This window comes from Myotis brandtii, unplaced genomic scaffold (genome assembly GCF_000412655.1).
Source record: "Myotis brandtii unplaced genomic scaffold, ASM41265v1 scaffold266, whole genome shotgun sequence".
NCBI classification, from domain to species: Eukaryota; Metazoa; Chordata; class Mammalia; order Chiroptera; family Vespertilionidae; genus Myotis; species Myotis brandtii.
In genome coordinates, this window is record NW_005360124.1 from 6,538,745 (window position 1) to 6,562,882 (window position 24,138).

Genomic DNA, 24,138 nt, shown 5'->3' on the forward strand with positions numbered 1-24,138 from the left:
AATGGTTTTTAATGCTGTACAACATTCAAAGAAGGAAAATACTAATAAAATCCAAAAGCTGCAGGAAACCCTTGAGCAGTGCACTCATCTTCAGCCAAGTGACAATGTGCAGATCTCTGTCCTTGGTGTGGCCAGCTTCAGAGTCCCCTCATATCTGCTGTCCCTTTCCATGCCACACACCTGCCTGTAGATCATCTCCTGATGAACATGAAATGAGGTTGGAAATGGCATTTCAGATCTACCCTGGGCCTTTTCCTCCACTATAAATTTAATTTGTTGCTTTCCCAAAGGGAGGGCCCCATGAGCCCCTCCATCCAGGGGGAGTATTTATTGGTTTACTGAGGCCTTCAGAGTGCTTTCCAAAGTGCATCCCCTCATGTCCCACCCTGTGCATTTATAAAATAGTGGCTTATGTTGATGTGTAACTGAAAAATCTAGAATGCTTACATTCATGCTTTTTATTATGTGAAATAATCAATGTTAAAAAAAAATCTGGGGGTGGATTTTTATTCTGAAGAGATCTTCTTAAAATGTTATTATTATGACATTGTTATGCATTCCAAATAATATATCAAGTCCTGGTTTTCTCTAAGGGTGCGTGTAGAAATGTTGCCGTTTATAAATATAAATAATTAGGTGTGTGTGTGTGTGTGTGTGTGTGTGTGGTGTGTGTGTGTGTGTAACTGAGAGGCTAAAATGTTTCATATCTTTTTTATATAAGGAGCTCTATTTCATAGGAAATGAAATTAGAGCCCCAGTTTTGCAGACTGCACTGACTCATCTATTAGCATAAGGATTTCATTCATGGCTGTGTCCTTGCTTTTATTGGAGGCCTAGAGAATGTAGGACACAAGTTGTATCTTCTATTTCATGTGGATGTGTATCCTCCACATCAATGCAGGGGACCTTGTAGATATACAAAAAGTGCTTCTGGTTGGAATTAATAAGCATTGTAAAGTGAATGAACTTCTCTAAGAATCTAGGACCTCCATCAGTCTAGCTAGCTACTCAAGCCAAAAATCTAGGAGTTATTCCTATATCATCTCCTCCCCTTCCACCCACTTCCCATTCATCTCCAGACTAGATCCTGAATCATTCCATTTTCTCCATCATGTCTCCTGTCATTCTGGTCCAGACTACCATTATCTTTTGTTTGGATTGCTGAACTACCCTATTAGCTTGTCCTTACAATACATTCTTTACTTGGCGTAAATCAAGCCATTTTAATTTCCTGGTTGAAATTCTCCAAAGCTGTTTAGTGCTTTTAGAATAAAACTTAAGCTGATTCCTGAAATACTACACCCCATATGATTTAGCCTCTGTAGCTAAGGCTCCCACACTATCACCTACCTCTTTCCCCACCACTGATCCACCTTGGCCACTTGGCTCTCTTGTACCTCCAACATGCCAGCCAAGTTTATTCCCACTTTGACCTCTGTGTCAGCTGGTTCACTGCCTGGAATGCTATTTCCTTCTAATTTTCCTGTGGCTAGATTTTGAATATTCAGGTATTGGCATAAATGCACCTTCTTAGAAAGGCTTGCCCTGGCTTCCCAAGTTAACATAGCTATGTCACTCTAGTTCATTATCCTTTAACTTTTAAAAAAAATATACTTTTTATTGATTTCAGAGAGGAAGAGAGAGGGAGATAGAAACATCAATGATGAGAGAGAATCATTGATTGGCTGCCTCTTGCACAACCACACACTAGGGATCGAGCCCGCAATCTGGGCCTGTGCCCTTGACAGGAATCGAACCCGGGACCCTCCAGTCTGCAGGCCAACGCTCTATCCACTGAAACAAACCAGCTAGGGCATCCTTTCATTTTTTAATGCATAGCATTCATCTCCTGATATTTTATTATTCATCTATCTATTTACCTAATGTCATTTGCTTCTGATACTTACATGTTACCTTTGTGAAAGTAAGGACTTTATGTCCTGTATTCTATGCCTACAACAGCGATTTTTCAACAGGTATGCCACAAGAATTTTTAAAACATGCAGTGCCCAACTGTGTAGTCAGGGGCACTAATCTCTTTTCCCTTAGATGGTCAAATAAAAAAATGTCAAGAGCCAACACAATAATAGCCGTCTGGTGTGAATGAATCAAAATTATACCTATTTTTTTTGTCAGCTTGGCAAAAACATATTTTTTGGTGTGCTGCAGAATTTTAGTAATTAGTTTATGTGTGCCATGAGATGAAAAAGGTTGTCCAGCATGGAGTATACACCAAATAAAACTGAATAAACAATTGAAGCTGAAAATCTCCAAACACTATAGCTTTGAGTATTGAACTACTGGAGATAATTATCTCAGTTATTTTGGTGAGTTAGAGTCAGGGCTGAGACTAGGGTAAGGTACTACTAAGGTATTTGCCATGGATACAATATTTAATGCAGCTTGTCAGAGGCTAGAATGGTACAGCACTGGTGTTGATCCTTCCTGTGTTTATTTAAAATTGTGATATTTTGTTCATCATGGATTATTTTGGCATTAATTTTTATTTTTTGAAAATATTCTATTGAAATATGGTTTCTCTTAAATATCATTATTAAAAATAAATATATAAAATACTATTTCTCTTTACTACATTTTTGCCCTGCCCCCCAAACCTGGTATTCTCTCATTTTCCCACTTGATTTTGCATTGTGAGTTATAGCTAGACACTGTGCTTCACTTGATTATGCTACTAAAAACTCACAGCAGAGCTGCAAAGTAGGTAGGAGTATTGCTTTGCAAGGCAGGTAACTTACCCAAGGCCACAGAGCTGTGAAGGGACGGAACCAGGATAGGTAGCATATGCAGAATGTGTCATGTGGGTAGAAATAGACTTACAAGTGGGAGTGAGAAGAGAATCTATAATAATAAAAGCATAATATGCTAATTAGACCGGACATCCTTCTGGACGAAGCCAGGGCTGTGAGGGAAGCCCGGGTCCCGGATGCCAGAGGGAAGCTGGTGCCAGCTGCCGGGAGAAGGAAGGCCTACTCCTGCACGAATTTCGTGCATTGGGCCTCTAGTTTTTAATATTCTGGCTTATTTTCTCTACTGTTTTGCAGAGGGCTTTAAATGTGCAATGAGTAAAGGAAAGTTTGATCTGCTAGCTGGTAGGGACGTTGAGGAAGAGGCAACAGAAGGAATATCGGTGAGCTGCTTTTGGAGAGTTGGTTCCATATATTTTATTGATCACCATTTGGGAGCCCATTGGGGGATATGAAAAACCACGTGTTTGGATCAAACACTCCATAGCTTTAAAGTGTAGAATGATTTTGGGGGGAAAAAGTTTTGGGGGATTAAAAATATTACTGCACACCATACATAAAAATATAGAAGATTAGTTCAGTGTAAAACATATATTCATAAAAGCTAAAATAAAATATCTGTGGGCCTTTTTTAGAAACATAAACCAATTAAATCACAAAGGAAAGCACAGATGAATTAATACAAATTTTAAATTTATGTACCAAATTTTGTCAATAGATGAAAAGAAAATGACAAGTTGGGGAAATATTTTTAAAAAAATATTTTTATTGATTTGAGAGAGGAAGGGAGAGGGAGAGAGAGATAGAAACATTAATTATGAGAGAGAATCATTGACTGGCTGCCTCCTGCATGCCCCCTACTGGGGATCGAGCCCGCAATCCGGGCATGTGCACTTGATAGGAATTGAACCCAGGACCCTTGGGTCCACTGGCTGACCCTCTGTCCACTGAGCCAAACCAGGTAGGGCTTGGGGAAGTATTTGTAACCAAGGATTAATTTTTTTAAAAACACTTAATTGTTCTAAGAGATCAATAAGAAAGACACTGAGTCCTCAAAAAAAAAAAAAAAAGGGCAAGTTCATAGAAGAAATACAAGTGACTAATTAGGAAACATGTTTCATAAATAAAGATGTAAATTAAAACAAAGATTTATTTTTGTCTCCCAAATTATAGGTATTAAAAAAGTCTAGTGTTGGTTTAAAAAAAAGGGAGGGGTTAAGAAGAATCTTGATGTGTGTGTCAGTGGGACATACTATATGACGGGTTAGAGCTTTTATAATTTGTTCACCTAATTGCATTTCTATGATGTTCTTATAAGAAAGTAGAAATTCAGGTCAAGATTTTTCTTTAGGGATGTTTATCACAATTTTTTCAGACACCTTTAGGATTGCCTTTCAGACAATCATTATTAACCATTTCTGAAGAATAATTAGTATCTTGGGATAATTATCACAATATGTTGAGTGGAAAATAACAACACAGCATTATTTCAGTTTTAGAACAAGAACAGAAAAAGTACATTTGCCTAGAAAAGGAGACAGGAAAGAAATATATTAAAATATTTAAATTTTAGCAATTTTGAAAATTCTGTTTTTCTGAATTTTCTATAATAAATAATTATAACTTTTATGAGTTGGAGGAGTGTTTTATAAAAAGAAAGTTGTGAGGACCGAAGATTAGAAGTTCTGCACAAACAGGAGACCTTGGTAGACTCTAGTCCATCTTCTTCCTAATTAGTTGTCAACCAGCAGAATCCTGGAACAAGTCACTTCCTCCTCCTTGTAAAGTAAGTGAGTTCAGGACTTCGTAGACTTCTTCTCTGAAACACACCCAGAGGCAGAAGAGAGTGAACATTCACTGGAGAAGAAAAGGATGTGGGGAGGTTGGGCAGGTTGGCTCAAAGTCATCCCCTAGAAAAATTGTAGCATGAAAATTTATGTAAACTTCCCATTCTTCTCCAAGCTATACTGATGTTAGTTTTTAATTTTTAAAAATTGAGATATAATTATTATACCATAAAATTCACCATTTTAAAGTGTACATTTTAATGGCTTTTAGTAAATTCAGAAGATTGTAGAACCAGTGGATGCTGATTTTTAACACACAGATATTTGCCATGGATATTCCATGATACAATGGATTTTCCAAGAAAATGCTCTTCCACCTTTGAGTCACCTTGGAAGCATTATCAGGCACTTTCCCAGGAGGATTTTACCCCTTGGAGACATCCAGGACTAGATAATTTTCCAGATATTTTTAACAAAGTGCATTTTCAATGCATCTTGCCTCTCATTCCCTTGAAAACAACTTAACTGGGTAAGTTGTTATTAATAGTCCTGGTTACTATAACTAACCTACCCATCTATTCAGTTTCCGCTCACAGTTGGTGAGACTAAATTCAGTTAATTTCTATGCTGTTTTAAAAAACTACTACTTTCTGCCAGAAGCATGCTGGGGATAAAGGGGTAAGTATCCCCCACCTTGGCCCTCAAAGGACAGACTTTAAAGGAGAGGAAGTTATGGTGACTTTGGTATTAGAGCCACTCAGTTTGAGGTTCAGGGTTCCAATTTTAAGTGGAAGAAAATACACAGAAGGCAGAATACATGTATTTCAGAGTATATAGCCTGGAACGTGGACAACACATGGATTGTATTTTGGCTCAGTGTTACTAAATCATTTTTATCTCAGTACTGTTAATTTTTTTCAGGTGTGGATTGATGGTGTGCTTGTGGGTTGAAAAGTTCTCATTGAAAAATGTGGTTCTACTATATCCAAGTTTATGTGGAAGTAGCCCAAGTTCAGCTTTGGTGGCGCTGAGATTCCATATTTTAAACTACTGGCCTAAACTAGTGGACCTTAAAAGTACAGTATTTGAGTTATAATTGAGCTCTATGAAACTTGGGTTTGTTCTTCGCCGTTCTGTCGCTGGGTGCTGGCCAATCCAGAGGGCAGGGCAGGGTCATTTGGCCCGAGCCTTCATTAATTAAAGGCTACAGATGTAGACTTCTGATGGTTTGACAGTATCGCCAAATACAGTCATCAGAGGCACTGGCAGGATAAAACAAATATATTCATTGTACAACTTTAAATACCATAGTGTTTATAACTCCATTTTGGAATTTCTTCTTTTTCTTGGGAGCCTAGAAGAAGGGGCAGTGGTGAGGTGTACTTTCTGCCTTTCTTTCAGGATAAAGAAATGGACCATGAGGACCCTTGAAGGTCCTGACAGTGCAGTGTTCAGTAACTATTTTCCAGGACCCTGTGTGGAAAGTGGGGACATCAGCATTCTTCAGAGCAGTGACACTAGTAACTGACATGTTTGGGGCATTGAGCAATTCTATATGGATTGTGTTTCACAGATCTTTTGTGGTCCAAGAAGCCAACTGAAGTAGGAGAGAAGGAACCAATGAGTCCACGATAGCTTTCAACAATAAATAATAATTCAGTGTCATTAAGAAGTTAATGTATTACCGAATTTAAAACTGTCATTCAGATAGGGTGTGGAATAAGAAAAACTGACCTGCCTTTACCGATTAATTGGACAGAATTATTTACAGATTACATTGTGCAAATGGGCAGAATAGTCAGTGTAAAGTTGAGATGCTTAGTATGAGCGGGATACATGGAGTAAGTATGGATTTGTGGCCCGGCTGTATGTGGAAACCCTCTTGTGTTGAAAAGCCTAAAATGGAAGCATCAGATTGTGTGTGAGAGTGTGTATGGCTAGTAGGCTGTATTCTAACAGCTTACAAAGGGATGCACTCCATAGTAGGATATTAAATTCACACTTGATGTTTGTTCTGATGGAAGGGCATGTGAAGTGAACTGTGGATTGCTCTCTGTGCTTTATCTTGATCCAATGGGTAGGGAAGGGAAGAAAGTATCCCTCAAAGCCAATTACACATGATGAAGTGGCTTTTTAAATAGCGTGAGTCTTAAATAGTCTCATTTCTGGGTGTTTTGAGGAGCTGGGATACGAAAAGGCAGAGTACTTGCCTAAAGCTACAAGTGACTTTTCTGGGGAAAAATCTTCAGCCACATATATAGAGACCACTGAAGGAGAGAAGCAGGAGTTTTGTGGGACTCACACCCTTGTCTGTGTTGATATGCTTGTTAAAGTTACTAATTTGATGGGAGATTTAGTCAAATTAGCAAAAATGAGACACATCCCCACACATACACACACATTTTATGTCAGGCTCCTTGCTAGATTTTATTTTATAAGTGTCTTTGGAAATAGTACATTTCTATTTCTTTAGATAGGTCAAGAGTTATTTGTGCCCTGTGCTGTGAAAAGAGATTAGCCACCACTGCATTCATGAAGCAGTCTACTGGTGGGGAAGTTGGCTTTCTTTCATTCGGAGTTAAGTAATTGTGAAGTCTCTCATTATACTTTCATGTGGCCTTAGAAAATAACATAATTTTATATAATTTGGGAATAGCTGGGGCTTTTTATTGTACCAAATATTTTCTTCATACTAATCCTGAGTAGATTGTTAAAATGCCCATTTCAGACCCCTGAGAATATTGTATAAGTCTATAAAAATAGGAGAAGTACACACTCTTTGGGTTATACATTTGCTAGGAACAAGTCATTTGTTTCCATGCCAAAACTCTTTGCAGAACAAAGAAGCTGAGGTTTTTGCTTGGTTGATAGTTTAGTTCATATACTGTCTTTTGGATTAAATCCAACTATTTTAGTTGACTACTTTTATCATTCTGCCTACAACATTTGGGTAACACAGATTTTCTTCTAAGTGAAGCTTCGGCTTCACTTTGAATTTGCTGCATTTATATAATTAAATCAAAGTGTGAACATTAACTTCATGAGTGAAATTTACCTGGGAGAGATGGCCAGTCAATTGAAATATGGCACCAAGATTCAAAATGGATCCCCATTAATAAAGTAGTATTCAGAAATTCAAAATTAGTTTACATGGATAAAAGTGAGGTATAGTCAAAGAGGCAGTAGAAGTTAATTATCCTGAATTTGTGGCAGCTGTGAACAGTTGGCCCTTGAATAACTTGGGTGTTTAAGGGTGCTGACCTTCCACGCAGAACTACAGCTTCCCCTCCACATAAGCAGACTCCCAACCATGCAGCTGACTTTTGAACAACGGGGGTTTGAACTGCTCCCTTATAAGTGGACTTGTGCAGTTCAAACCCATGTTGTTCAAGGGTCAACTGTAGTGACAAACCCAAACTAGGCAACTGAAGGCTGGGTTTGAGCCCTCATGCTGGCCGCTACGAGCCATGTCATCTCAGCCATGATGCCTCGCCTCTTCAAGGCCTTTTCCTTTGCATGGGATAAGGATAATAAACACATTGACCTTACAGATTTCTGAGAGGATAAAATGACCGTGTATTTCAGAGTGCTTGGCAAAAACATAAAGGATTGAACACAAATTGCTTTCAGTTTCCTTTACAAGAGAGTGGATATTCAGGAGGAGGAGACCACTGTTGCCCCTGTCTACATTGGAGATTGGACATAGACAGAGGGGTGAAAAGAAGGAGGGTATACATGCATGTTCTGGGGGACAGGTACTGGATTTATCAGTACTTTGGGGGAGAGTCAGGAGTCTGGATTCTTATTTGGGGTCTATCATTTCTCCATTGTGATTGCCCTTCAGAAGAGTGTTAAGTGCCCAGCTGGTGTGGCTCAGTGGTTGAGCATCAACCCATGAACCAGGAGATCACGGTTCAATTCCTAGTGGGGCACATGCTATGGTTGCAGGCTCTATCCCCAGTAGAGTGGGTGCAGGAGGCAGCTGATTGATGATTCTCTCTCATCGTTGATGTTTCTATCTCTCCCTCTACCTTCTTCTCTCTGAAATAAATAAAAAAATGAACAAAATACCCCCCCCAACATAAACAAACAGAAGAATGTTAAGAGTATAACTAGAAGCAAGTGCTTTATAAATAAGATTTATTGAGAAAGGGCAGAGGAAGAAGAGGGTACCCTCCGTTTCCTTGCCTTCCCGCTCCTTCTTCTTATTAAGCTGCTTCGTCTTTCCTTTTGGTATTGTACCACTCAGGTACCAGCAGAAGACATATGGCTGCTCCAGCTGGGTGACTAAAGAGAGTTTTGTACAGGGACTCTTTATAAAGGCGTGGGCCAGGTAGATAACCAGTGAGGGTTGGTGCAGTAACCAGGGCCCCACAATAGCTGGGCAAGGGGAGGGTGTAGGTACAAGAACATGGAGAGGGCCACCCAGCTGGGGCTGGGGCCTCTTGGAGGGGACACAGCATACCTGTGGTGCTCTTACAGGGAGGGAGCTGGGGGAGTAAATGCCCCATTCTCATTCTCCTGTTCCCTGGTCTCCTCCTGGTGTCTCCCACGGACTAAATCCAAGTGGAAGACTGAGGACAAGAGAGATGTTATGAAATCCTTGCTGGTCTGCCTCCTAGGGCACCAAGCAAGAAGAGGAAATGAAGAGAGGGACTCTGGGTGTGTCTGGGGCAACAGGAAATTATCTTATTTTGGAGTTGATTTTTGGATTCTTTTTTCGTAACCTCTTAATCCCTTCCCATTCATTGACTGATCCCACATTCTTAGGAGACTGCATGCAGGAGACTGCATTAGTGTGCTGCCCAGGGGCTTAGTGACTAGGCCCAGAGAGTTGCCATGCGTAGACTGCTCTTGCATGATGTAAGTGAAACACTAGCCAAGGTAGTTGGTGCTTCATCTACTCTCTTGTTTTTTTTATTTTGTTTTTGGAGGATGAGTATACAAAAACTTCTTGGATAGCCAGGAGGGAGGCCTTGTTACCTGATTCTCTTTCCTTTTCTTCTCATACCAGTAACCTCACACATGAAGATTTCTTATTATTGTTGTGGGGGAAAAACGGCAGAGATTCTGATTTCATGGTTATGTCTTTAGTTGGGCTCTCAGAGCAAGCCTCTGCGATGGGGGATAATACACAAAGAAGCAATCTAGTTTTTCTCCCCTACATCCTTTGTATTGCTTGGGAAAGTAAAGGTACCAATTCCTTTCTATAACATGTTGATTGATCATGAGAAACAATTTCACAGCTTTATTTCCATTAGAGATGCTACTTGTTGGATACTCCCCTCCCCTCAATATTCATGGTTGGAATTATACTCAGTGCCCCTGCCCCCCGAAATCAGTATATTTGCTGCCCAGAAAAATCTTCATTCCCATCTGTTTACTGTGCTCTCTATATACCCCGTTTTCAAATAAGAGAAAGTGTCTAGAAAAGGTTAGGCATTTTTCTCTTGTCACCCTCTGAGCAGCTTTTGTGTAAGAGCATTGTCATTTCCAAGCCCAAATCCTGGCCCAAGCAAACAGCCTCCTGGAAGCTGTTCAGCTATCCCCTAGGGAAGAGCTTTATCAAGTGTTTATTCTGTTCAAAAGATGCTGTTTTCATTGTGTTTCTTAGAAGATACATGGTTATAAATCACTATCAAAATTCATGCTGAGTGGCCTCCGATGGGGTGACAGTTGTTTTTTAAGCTCCTCTGCCTCTGAAATGAACTCTCATTCTCAGATTTGGCTAAGTGTTCACCATGGGGGGCATGTCCACCCCGTGATGCCGCTCTGCTCTCCTGTGATGTTCCTCTGAGCAGGCGGTTGGGGAATGTCAAGTCTCAGCTGGCATTTCTGGTTTAGTGTCTGGGAGACTGTGGGGAGGTATCATGGTCTGATGAGCTTCTGTTGTCTATCTTTCAGGGACTGGAGAGAGTGGCAAGAGTACGTTCATCAAGCAGATGAGAATCATCCATGGGTCAGGATACTCTGATGAAGACAAAAGGGGCTTCACCAAACTGGTGTATCAGAACATCTTCACGGCCATGCAGGCTATGATCAGAGCCATGGACACGCTCAAGATCCCCTACAAGTACGAGCACAATAAGGTAGGCGTGCTGCCCATGGGAACCACTGGCCAAGCCATTCGCTTCTGGGATGCCTGATGGGCTTTTGAAATGTACATTTTTTTTGTCTCATCTAATTGGGTCTTTTAATAGTTCAATAGTTGTTTTAAAATATTTTTTCCCTAAATCTTTAAAGTCACATCTATAAAAAATTAGAGTTGTGTTCTTAGCAACATCAATGAAAGGCTTATTTGGATGTTCGACAATAAATATGTGGAGGTTTAAAATGTAGGGGCACACATTCCATTGAGAAGACAGTTTGGAAGTTCAAGACAAACTGACCAAAGTGAGAGAATTCAGAGAAGAGGTGTCTTGCTTCAACCTCCCACTCTTTGTGCTTCCTTGAAAAAAGAATGAAAATAGCTTACGACCATTTTGTCTGGTTTAATTTTGGACTTTGTGACTTCCTTTCAGTAATACCACAGGCTTAATTTTATTTCAAAATAGGTCCATCTATCACTTCCAATAACCTTTCAAACATGTTCCTCTGCAATAGTGTTAAAGTCATGGAAACTTCTAAAATCATTTGACAAAGGGTTAGGAAAAAGAAATAGAAATTTGCAGCTTTAAAACAAATAAACTTTTCCAATATGTAGCATTAGCTCTTAATTGAAATAGAAAACCAAGTTTATATTTGGGTGCAAACAAATGCTATCATTGCTCACCCTCCAGATATTATAGATACATGATTCCAAACAAGGTGGGTGCGTCTCCTGGTGGCTCCAGGTGTGAGTGACACTGCCGTTGTCCCTCGAAAAGCTCTCAGCTGCCTGCGGTTACACCAGGGAGGACATCTGTGCAGAGGCCCCCAGCCCAAGGGAAGGGAAGTCTATTTGGAATTTGTAGAAATGCTTTACAGTCTGTTTTCTTCCATTCTGTGAATCAGTGCTCCCAATGACGTACACAGTCTTATTCCTTAGGGCTTTTATCTTACAGTAAGCTGGTAAAATCTCATCTCTTTTGACAAAACACTACATTTGCACCAACAGTTATTTTAGTGTCTTCAATCAGAACTTTCATTCTCTCAGTATTCTTGATAATCTACTCTTGTGGATATTTCCATATACCAGGACCAATAGGTAATAGCAAGGAGTTGGCATGCCCAGTGTGACTCATAACTAGATTTAACTCATAAAAATGAATTATCGGTGAAATAAAGCAATTTTGTATACCTTCACTTCTGTTACCAGCTAGAAGTTTCTAACTATATGGATCATCTTGAAATCAGACATTTCTGTTTCTTGGGTGGTTCCTTGAAATTAACGGACTGTTTCTTGTCTAATGATACCCTCACACTTTTTTTTTTTATGGCAACAAGAAAGTCTCTCCACAAATAACAGAGAGACCCTCACAAATGATCCTTCCTGCTGCTATTCTCAATAGTGAAAGGATCTGGGCAGCTTTGTTGGCCTGGGACTGGGGCACCTGAACCAGATGAGACTGTCTGCATATCTAAATAACAATTTAAAAGGATCAGGGTTCCCCACTCCTTACCACCACCACTAACGAAATTTCATGTAATGCATTTCTGAAGCAGGCAACATGCTAGTTTTGTTGCAGTTGTGAGACAGTTCTGTTGAAGGAAATTTTCTTAATGCCAGTGACTTTTCCAAACTATAGTTGGTGACCTGATGAATGTTGGCTGAGTTATTACATGTGTGGTGTGATTGATGTGTGGCAACAGATACATGTTACCAATTTACACCTTATCATAGTCTCCATAAATTATACCAAAAAAAACTTCTTTCTTGGATGCTCCAGAGAATCCTTTAGGACCTTGCCTTGATGTTAGATTTTCATATGAAGATCATTTATTGTACAGTCACGTAGAAGTAGAAAGTGGAGTGGAATTTATGCCTTCTTCATGTAACACATTGAAGAATACTTAACAGTGTGTGTTATTTGAGCTCTTTGTGTCAATTCTAGTTAAGTAGCCTTTACTGTGTCGAATATCATTCAGTTAGAAATCAATATCCTAAAAATTATGTTAATATGATTTTTCTCAAATATCGTAATTATCCTGTGAAATCTTACCAGTCTCTTGGTTACTTAACACACTTTCTAAAAAAGTGACATTAGTGTGTGCTGACTTCTGAATTAAACATTCTTTAATATGTTTCATCCCTTTTAAGTCATAATGTAAGTTATTTTCACATTTGTTCCATCTTCACTACAACATCTGTATTCTAACGCATCACACTCCCCTTGCTTCATCCCTTAACTTCCTGAGCTCTGCCCACTCCTTGACTTTGTTAATACTTGTTCAGGAATTATGTTCTCTCCTTCCTGTTCCACCCAACTGCAGCTTCCTCCTAGAGTTCTCTACTCCCCCCTCCCACAGCACTAAGTAATCCCACCGTCCTTTAGCAGAGCCTCTAGTGGAGTATTTATAATTGTCTAGTTTGTATTATTTATGGCAATTTGGTATTGATCTGATTTCCTGACTAGACTCAACTAAGCTCCTTGAAAATAAATGTATGCCAGTTTCATCTTGGTATTCTTCATTGTCCCTGGCATTGTGTCTTATACACAGTAGAGGCTCAAAACATTCCTTGTTTTATGAATAGCTAAATCATTTGTAAGCTTCCACAACTGGAAATCTCCTTTTCTGCTTCCAGTGTGGTTGAGATGATTATTCAGATAAACAAATAGCTGTCAAAATTGTTGATCTGCGTAAGAGAAGAGATGCAATGTGCTGTCAGAAATAGGCAGAAATTCACAATTCAGGAAGAGGCAAGGGAATTGCTGAGGGAGGGGCCCACAGGAGAAGAGGATGGCTGAAGTGAATGTGCAGAAAAGGAATGTGCACTCCTTGAGCAGAATTCTTCTAGGGGAGAACTGGAAAATAAGAACCAAAGTATGGTATAGGATATGTTTGTGAAAGGTTTTGAATCCAGACTAAGAAATCTGAGTTTTAGTTTCTCGTGTTCATGATACTTATTTAAGAATAACACTTTATGTTTTTGTTAGAATTTTCTACAGAAGTTTTTGGTTACAATATGATATGCTTTATATCTTATAAATAGTTTAAAGGATTTAATGTGCGTTTTATTAGCAATTACTGGGAAGCAGTGCATTGTGATTTATATTATTTTGTGACATTAAAGCTATAAAATAAATAACCATTTCATTTTTTAAAAAGCTTCTTTGCACCACCTGCCACATTGGCCATAATCTATGTTAGTAGCAGAAATAAAAATAAAGACTTTCCAGGATTGTCCAGCCTAACTTTATGCTTGCTTCTGAGTTCACATATTTTATAAGGCAAAGCATAACTTACAAATGATATGGCCTATTCTTAAACTGGAAAACTACTCGAGTTTTTTTTTTTTTTTTTTTTTTTTTTGGAAATGGTTCTGGTTATGGAATGCACACCAGAATATTGGAGTTTATTTTGCTCCTGTGTGTTACTAGATTGAATCAAGTGTCCCTCTGGTTTGGTGGGGGTCTCCTTGACTTTGTTAATACTTGTTCAGGAATTATGTTCTCTCCTTCCTGTTCCACCCAACTGCAGCTTCCTCCTAGAGTTCTCTACTCCCCCCTCCCACAGCACTAAGTAATCCCACCCCACTATCCTGTCCTTGGACTTTCTTTGCCAAACAAATGTTTATAGGTGAGCTGCTTGGACTCAGCCCATGTGAGGGACTTCACTGTGAACTAGGGTTTGTTTCTTCCACAATGGTACTTTGCCGTTTCCCTAAACACAACTGTTGATAGCTGATGTTGAAAGGGATTAAGTATTTGTTGCTTAGTCAAATCAAAAGTTACATTTAAGGCTCCGCTAGGCGGAAGGCATTGGACTATGAGAATATGGCATCATTCCTTACTTTCCAAAAGGGAGAATTTTCATTCCTATTACATTTTTATTTTCTTATATAGGTGTACTTTTTTTATTATTATTATTCTTTGCTTTGCTGCTGAAATCAGCTCTTAATAAAAAGGAAGAGATGAACAATTTCTGAGCTTACCTGGCTGAGAACTGTCTGGAAGGTCTACATGGGGAAGGAGCAGCTCATTAGGTTCTGCCCCTGGATTTTTATGTACTTACTGTCTGTACCTGGCGGTTGGCATGCTTCCTGCATTGCCTGATCCTTTGCACATGCGTGTGCCTTGTTTTCCCAGTCAGATCGCAGATTAACTGTTTTTTGAATTTGTCTCTCCTCCACAACATGCTGCAAATGTGGTAGGAGTTTTTGTTCATGGAGTGGATTACTCCAGATACAGATCCTGGTGTCCCTTTATTGTCGCCTCATGCTTTCTGTGAACTGTGAAATCAAGGTATTCTTATGCCAATTTCAAAGTATCGACAGGTTGCAGCTCCCTTTGCCAGTGCCAGAAAGAGAAAAGCATCTGATGCAGTGCTTCTTCGAGGAGTCCTGCTCATGTTGGGTGGACAACGTCACCTCTTCTGTTCTAGTTTCCACTTTTGGACTCATGACCACAGCTCATGTGGCACCTAGGCTGCCGCTGCCTTCGACTCCCCGACCAGCAGTGCGCAGGCCCCACACCGTGTGTCCTTTTTCTCTTGGTCCAAAGGCCAGGAGGACAGGTTGCTACAGTACCTGCTGTCCTCTGTGAACCCTTCTAAGAAAGGACTTGTCACAGGGGAAGAACCTTGTTAAACACAGTTACAGCTTTCTGAATTTTCTCTACTTCCCGAGAAATCCAAGATCTCAGAAGCCATTTTTCAAAAGAAAAATGTAGCCGAGATCTTGGAGAATTTGCCAACTTATTCCTGTATTTGATCAGATGAACAAGTAACTTCTGTACTACCTTTTTCACCATGAGGGAATTTTCTACTACTGTTTTCACCATGAGGGAATTTTCTTAGTTTACAGAATGCCAAGAGCCTGATTTGATTTTAATATTTCTCACTTACATACTAAGCACATACTAAAAGCAGAAGTTAATCAGTATATGTTTCAATCTGTTCCTCTGAAGAGTTGTATCAATTAAGGTTCTCTGCTCGCATGCAACAGAAGCCAGCACTGGCTAACTGAAGCAGAACTTGGGGGACTAGGAGGAGAAACCAGAGGACTAGCTCTGGGAAACCAGGGCAGGTTTGAGGAACTCATCTTCGAGACAGATGAACTCTGACCCTTTTTAATCCTCTTTCACTCCACTCAAGATACAAATTCCCAGGAAAACTTGCCTGATTGGGCTGGGCAAGCCTGGGCAATTTGATTGACAGCCTCTGAGGAAAATGCGGTTCAGTTAGTAGAAGAAGGGGGATGATGCTGGCACAAACCACAATTATCCACTGCAAAATCACACTGTCAATTTAGAAAATAAATTGGCATGTGGATTCTCTGTAGAAGTAAACTGTTCAGTTTTGCTCAGCATTTGCTAAGTCCCAAAGTACAACTGCTTGCTTATTCTGGGCTTGGGGAGCTGGAGGAGGTTGATGGGTTCGTGATTTAGTAACAGTTACATGTGAAATGAGCTGAGTTTGGGCCCAAGCACTGCGTAACTGAGTTACCTTGGGATTGGCACATCTCCCCCCTAAGCCTAAATTTCTTAACTCTCTAAGCCTGAACTTCCTCATCTGTAAAATGGGACAGATGATAATAATAATAGGGTTGTTTCAAGTGTTAAATATATAATGTATATGAACATGTTTTACAAATGATTAATAAGGAGTTTGGAAGTTATTGTAAAATGAATTGTCATCATGGAGACAATTCTGGAGAAAATGAATACTGTTAACTTTCCATTTTTATTAAAAATAAAACAAACAGAAAATAATTTAAATAGCATGACCAGATTTAGGAGATTTTAAAGGAAAACTTTCCTCTGAGTGACAGTCATTGAAATGGGAGACTAAGGGAAGTAGAGAAATCTCCTTTTCTGGTTGTGTTAAAAAATAGAATGTATTTTTAACATGTGAAATTCTTTAAGGAAATTTTGTTGAAATAAAAGATGGACTAGACAACCTCTGAATCTTTCCCCACACTATTTTTTGCATGCTGATTCTTTGATTGCACAACTCTAACAGTTAAAGGTATTTTGTTATAATTTAAAGCTCCTGCCTTTTTTTAACTTTGTCCATTCCAGAGCACTTACACATTAAAAAAAAAAAAAGGCAGTAAAAAGATTCATTTTGATAATGGCCTCTAGCCCAATGGAGATTTTTCTTTCTTTGTATCTAAATCCCATAGTAATTATAATATTTACGTTTCTGTAGCCTTTTTTTTTAAAGCAGTGTTTAAAGTTCAAAATCAGATACAAGATGGTGAATACCAGAGGAAAAGGGGCAGGTGGGGAGGTAAGAGAGGGTAATGGGAGGATACATGGTGATAGAATAAGACTTGACTTGGGTGGTGTACACACAGTACAATATACAGATGATGTATTATAGAATTGTACCCCTGAAACCTATATAATTTTATTAAACAATGTCACCTCAATATAGTCAATTAAAAAAAATCAGATGCAAGTTTTGTGGACATTGTTAGTGATATTTTAATTGCATTGTTGGCTACCGGCCACCAAAGACAGCCTGCACTTTTTCACAGGGAAACTTTCTACTCCCAATTCTGTAAATTTTGAGAGTTTTTCCCCCCCTAATAAGTAGTCTAAAGGAATCTAGAGACTTTTTATGACTGACTTGATCTGTCCACTACCTTTTTTGCTGAGGTTGGTTTACCACTTTCTCTGAGGACTTTAATTGGGAGCTGAATCCCCACTGATAAGCTAGTACCTATATCAACTGTCAAAGTCCAGTTGAATACTTTCCTTTCTCTTTTATTATCTTTTAAATACTTCATAGCCACATTTGCTTCTCCTCCTCCATCTATCCAGGTTCCATTGCAGTTCTTTATTCATTTTATATCCATGACAGCCATGTAAAAATAGACAATGAATATGAGATTTTTTTATCCCTTTTTCTTGGCTAAAATTAATCTATAATCCTGAGGCATGCTATTATTGATGCAGAATGAGCATCTTGAGTTCAGTTTTATCCGAGGAGACTCTGAAGCCAAGAAAGACTTCAGCAATAGGCTAAGGCTGCATTCTTTTCTCTTCTGGTGAGGGGTAATTTTTATATGCTGGAGAGCACACACATCATCAGTATTAAGTCCATATATTTTACCAAATAATATAGTTGTTCTCCATAATGCAAACATCTCCCCTTCCTTAGGGCCTTTGTTTATTTCTTTATTAAGCCTACCTCCGTACAAGGACTTCTAGTTTTCCTAGATTAACAATGACATTTTTATTATCAGTGTGGTTTTGTCATTATTCAGTGGGGTCATGTTCCTTCTCACTTCAGCATTTCCTCTAACAAGAGTGGGAGCTGGATTATGGTACAATGGGCTTCTACCAAGTTCTCTTCCCCTACTCCTTTTTAGGTTAACATTGCTCTGCACCACCCAAATCTGGCTGATTTGGCACCAGAATCCCTTCTGGTTTCATCTCGTCACTATCCATAGGATATTAGAAGAACTGAACAGGCTCACCTGGGTTTGTAAATTTGTTTTGTGGTCTCCAGCTGCTGTGGAAATAGATCATCTAGTGAGGCTCAATGTGAGGGCTGTAGTCAGGTAAAAAGGCAATACAAGCTGGTTTTGCCCTTTTGTTAACATTATTTTATTCCTATTATGTAATTTTTTTAAATTCATTTATGTTTCAATGAGGATATTGGGTAGCAACTCATTTAGGTGCAGTAGGGTTATTAAGCACAGGCAGAACTATAGATGTATGTTTCCATATATATATGCACACACACTCGTGTGTGATTGTTGTTTTGTGCATTAGAAATGACTGTTGGACACTGCTTATATATGTGGGGATGAAGCTGATGGAAGACCAGCATCCTCACCACATTGTACACATATAATGACTGTCTTCAGATAATGTTTCCCTAGCTTCCTTCTCTAGTCCGCTTTGCAGCCCGTCTCATCTGAAAGTAATTCATCCCATGTGTCTGTGTCTTCAGCTAATTCACATTGGTTACAGTTGGATGAAAGGAAGAAAATTAACACTTGAGGACAGAGATAGGGCTTTAATTATTTAAATTAGCACAGTATTTGGCACATAGTTCCACTCTGTTAAATAAATGAGCGAGAGTATCTTTTATGTGCTAGTCAGCATAAAGCAATTTGGCTGCTTTTTAAAAAGTGCTCTAAGGAACATTACTGATTTGTCTAAACACACGAGAGAACGCTGCTTAAGCAATTTCCTTCTAAATCCCTTTCAGCTGCTCAGACCTTGGATGTCCAGGACTGACAGCCAGCATATAAAATACATGTGGCATAGTTTAACACATTTTAGTAGGAAGTTGTGAATCTGGTCATTTGGCTGTTCTTAGTTAACTCCTGGCAAAGCTTCACATAAATACTTTCTTTTTTCTTTTAAACCAAGTAATGCATGATTTTCCCCTTAATTTTAAACCGGTACATCTACTTTCAATTAAAGAGGCAGAATGTATTTGTTGGAGCCAAGGAAAGTGAATGCCTAATGAAGTCTGAAGTGATCTAGTGAGGGTATGAGAAATGCTAGCACTTTTCCTTTTCATTCTCACCCCATTGAGGAAGTAAATTCAGTCCCGGGCTTACTTTCTGCTTTTGTAGACATTTACGGTAGGGCTTGCTTTATATTTGGCAAATCAACAGTTTTGCTTATCTAAGTCATGTGTATCAAAGCCTAAAATCTTATTGTTTCTAATGTACTGTACTCTTATTCTCCACTATATTGTTTTGCCCTAAATCAATTATACTTGCTACATAATTGGGCTTTTAAATAGGATATTATTAATATAATCACGATCTTTATGAATATGTGTGTGTATGCAAATATAAATATCAGCAAGCAAATGTCCTTAAAAAAATTATGACATTTTTGTGTCCTGTTATATAAGGATACCTATCTTTCAGGGGATAAAAAAAGTATTTCATTTAAATCTATGATTACTAACTTTGGCTGATACGTTGTAAATTTATACTTTGAACACATTTTCCTGATTTTATGTTTCTTAAAGTGAATTTGCTATGATGATGCCTTTCTGTCATTACCACCACTATTTTGTAAGGTGGTTATGCATTTTATTACAGTCTCATATTGTTTAAAATGAGAAGTGACTTAGAGGAGTGGCATTGCTGGCATATATCAAGAAATTTGGTATCTCTGCTGAGATGAACAACAGTAGTAGATTGGTTGGTAGGTTATATGCTTCTTTCGATGTACACACATCCTCTGTGGTAAAAACTCTAATAGTTTTGAGCTAAAAGGAGGAGGTAGTGACAGTAGTAGACATTGGCATGTCTAGGAGGTGGTGAGCAGTCAGTGAATGGTTCTGTGGTGGGAGTTCAGTTAATTAGGTGATCGCTTTTGTGCATTCTTGACGACTAGGCTAGTCTTCCCTCTCTTGACCTTTATAAGCCATTTTTTACTATTAGTAGGCTCTGCCATGACAAAGGGGATTAAGAGTGTGTAGCTATTTAGTTATATAAGTGCATTGCAATCAAACCCTCACTAAAGTTGGGTGTGAAAATACTTTGGATTCTGTTATTCTTCAGTTGACCTTGATCCTGTATTCCAGGTTGTAATGGAAAATTTGGTGTTAACAGTGCTGTCAGAGTTTTAGGAATTTTGACCTTCACAGGGCTATGTGGTACCCCCTCCATATAGTTGACATGGGCATTAATGAGAGAATATAGAGAGACTATCTACAACTTTTAGGATGATAACATCCATATAGTAAGCATCTACTAAATGGTTGTGAATTCTTCCAAGAAAGTGCTGGGTCAGGAGAAGTGCATGGGCCTTTGGGTAAAGTGCAGAATGTGTGAAGGAGAAATTGTTGGTTGTTTAAAGGTATTGAAGAGGCTATGACTCAAGAATGAGAAATGGTTTCCCAAAGGCAGTGGCCTGTCCTCTAACAGGACCTAAGATAGCTGGTCTGGAATGTAAGTGATGGTGGGGAAGTAAGTAGAAGGGGTTCATGGGTCCTTGTTTCTCCTGAGACTAAGGAGCCTCGAGAATTCTGATAGTCAGTGTATCTTGTTGTCTTGATTCCAGGCTGTTTGCAGCTTAGAGAGGGCAGCCACTCCAGTGAGGAAAAGGGAAGGGGCGGAGTAGGAAAGGGGAGAGAAATAACCTTTGCCCAGTGCTTCTGGGCCTGATGCATTGCCAGGTGTTTAATATGCTCAAAAGTATGAGGTGTAGGGAGTAGTGCTCTAGTTTCACAGATGAAAAATGTTTAAAACGTGCTTCCCAATTCACTCAGCTTGTAAGTTTATGGGGCTGGATTTTAAAACCAGAGTTGGGCTTAATAACTCCCAAAAGGCAATTCATGTACTTGACTCCATAAACACCTTTGACACCAGGACACATACAGTTTAATTTCCTTATGAGAAAGAGTACGTGGAGTTCTGTGCAGCTACTCCAACTTCTGCCAGGGCCTGAGGAAGACTGCTCTGCTCACTGCTCTGTCCTTGTACCCAGCACAGTGCCTAATCCCCGGTTGGGTGCAGTAAATATTGTAGAACAAATGAATTGAAATATAACCAAAGGGAGCTTTGTGATACTATTACTATTGTGAGGTTTGTAAGCTCTTAATTTTAAACAATTATTCATTTGACTTCTGCTTCCTAACTGTATACTTCATTTTATTTTTGATTGAAAACATGGTTATTTGTTTAATGTACAATTACATTAAACCAACAACACCCTCAGCATTTTTTCATTTTTCTTCAGGCCAGAGGAAGTTTAAAACATGTGCTTTGCTTATAGGGACTTGCAGTTTTTTTGGAGGGGCAAGGTTACTCAACAAAATTGTTTGCTTGTTTAATCTGCAGTCAAGACAAAGATTTTGACATGAAGGTATATATATTCTTTCTTCCTTTTTGTAATTTCCCTTTCTTTGTCCTCATTCCTGTCATTCTGGGTGGTGCATGTAGTGATGCATCTGGCACTGTTAGAATGGTCTTTTTTGGGAGCCAGGGGAGGTGTCCGAGCCGCTTCTGCACTCTTGGTCTGCCACCGGGTCTTGATCTAGATGCCTATAAAGATGTAATCACACAGTTCTATGATACACTTAGTCACAAATCAAGAAAGTGATGGGAAAACTTATTCATTAGAAAAATTACTTGGCTAAGTACTATAATACACACATAGCTATAATATGTGAAATGAAGGTATAGTATTTATTTGATTGGGTGTTTTCATAAGGACAAACATTTGATTGTTTTTTTTTCTCTTTTCCCAAATGGAACTATATTGGTTTTTATAAATATAAAAACAAATGTGTTCATTGTAAAAAGAAAATTCAGGCAACATATAAAATTAAAGGAGGAAAATAAAAATCACTTGTAATTTTACCATGTGAGAAAGCCACTGTGAGCATTATGATACTTAAACACACTAAGATTTAACTATGTACATATACATATAGGTTCACTGTTGACATTTCAGCAGCTAAATATATTAATATTTGCAATTAGTGGAACAAATATTGTAATTAGCCTTACAGCTGGTCATGGATGACAATGAATGAAGTTAAATGAAATACAAAATAAAAATCTTTCAGTTCTTAGAACTTTTGCAATGTCAGATTATAGATAAGGGAGTGTGGACCTGTATATAAATACTGACTTTTTATTGGATATATAATAATACTTTATTTCTAATTTGCTTTCTCACTTGTGCTATAATGAACATCCTTATAGGATAAATTCCTAGAAATGGACTTGCTGGGTTAAAATGTATACATACTTTTAAGGATTTTAATAAAGATTGCTAAATTGCCATCCTGAAAGATCATACTATATTACATACAGTGTAGGGGCCGGGTATGCTTGTTTTTATCATATCCTTGTTTTATTAATGTTTTAAGTCTTCACTTTAATAGGTGAAAGTAATGCTTTAGTTTATTTTTTTAGAGAAAATATTTCTGTTCTTTTTGAAAAACATGTGTTTATTGATTTTAGAGAGAGGAGTAGAGAGAGAGATACATCAATGAGAGAGAAACATTGATCAGCTGCCTCTTGCATCCTGCGCGCCTCCTACTGGGGATCAAGTCTGCAACCTGGGCAAAATGGTGACTCTTGGTTCATGGTTTAATGCTCAACTACTGAGCCATCCCGGCCAGGCAATGATGTTGTTCTTTTCATAATTGTTTGGCCATAAACATTCTTCTAGATTCATTCCAGAAATTGGGTCATTTTTAAATTGGGTCATTAGATGAGGCTGTTAGAATTTTTTGGCAATATTAATTAAATGTCAGGTAGGATCACTTGTATTGGTTATTTCATTTGAAAAGTGAGTTGTGATGAACAAATGTCACTGTAGGTGACAGTAAGGTTGAGGCCAGATATGTGTTTAATCCCTGGCTGGTGTTTTGTGCTTATTCTCAGATGTAGCTCATCATAGCACCCCCTTGTTTAGGATGGACAAGTATAATAGTTCATATATGAGGACTCTTTCAAGAATCATTTGGACAGAAATTTTCTGAATGCAGAAGGGGTGTTGAATGACATTCACATCTGAAGCGTTCAGTTTGAAATCTCTCCCAAGTTACATCATCAATCTTTGGCAATATTAAGCAAGTCTATACCCAGTGACCCTGTGCAGTTACCTCATGCAGTTTTCAGACAGATAGGAAATAGTATGGTCACACTGCCCATTCTAAAAAGGACTTTTGATGGTTCATCTCCTTTCATTCTCTAGGCCTGAAAAGATTTCCCCTGAGCTTGAGGCAGTGGTTCTCAGACATTGGTAAGGCCTGAAATCACCTGGGGAGCTTAATTACCTGGCAGATACCCAAGCCCAGCTATCCCACAGACACTTGAGCAGGCAGGTCTTGGACTGCCTTGAGGAAGGTAGCATAGCTCTGATTTTAATTGGATTATTATAACAATAGTAATAACCATAGAAGTGATTTTCTACTTGTCAATGTAAGTATTGTTATAATAGCAATATAGATCATCATAAAATTCTTAATAGTACTGTTATAAATATATGCGATAACTCACTATTAGTTCTATTTTAAATGAATGAGGAACCTTTGGATTCGTCATCCTTAATATCTGATCACATTTTATTTCCTGGTAGTAGAGAATGCATACTTGAAATAAGGTCCATTCCTAACTTTTGAACATAGAGAAAACAAATATGTGCAGCATTTTTATGATAAATCATGTTAGGAAGGAGATTTGTTTTCTTTAGTTGAGTAATAGAATACTACAGGCAAACTAAAAAATTTCCTATTGACATTATCTCACTACTGTATATTTGATTAAGTTTGCATTTCATTTCCTTACAGTTGTGTTGCCTGTATCTTTCTTTGTGTGTCTTTTTTTTTTTTTAATGACCCTGTATGGAATCTAGCTTCTTCCTTGGAGACCCTATCACATTGTTCTGAACAATTGATGCAAGAAAGCAGAACGGGTTTGCATCATTTTCCAACATGTTGGTGTGTTTCAGCATTCTGAGTCAAAGAAATGTAAAAGAATGTTAGCCTACACCACACCAACTGCT

At 38.6% G+C, this 24,138-nt stretch overlaps 1 protein-coding gene across 1 annotated transcript in view; it reads left to right on the forward strand.

The window, feature by feature from the left end:
- The first annotated feature begins 10,455 nt into the window (after nucleotides 1-10,455).
- The window catches only part of GNAQ (guanine nucleotide binding protein (G protein), q polypeptide), a 170,032-nt gene continuing 156,349 nt past the window's right edge, over nucleotides 10,456-24,138 (forward strand). The window contains exon 1 of the mRNA XM_005868298.2: nucleotides 10,456-10,641. Coding sequence (XP_005868360.1) covers nucleotides 10,495-10,641 — 147 coding nt within the window. The 5' untranslated portion in view covers nucleotides 10,456-10,494. The remainder of the gene's footprint in view (nucleotides 10,642-24,138) is intronic.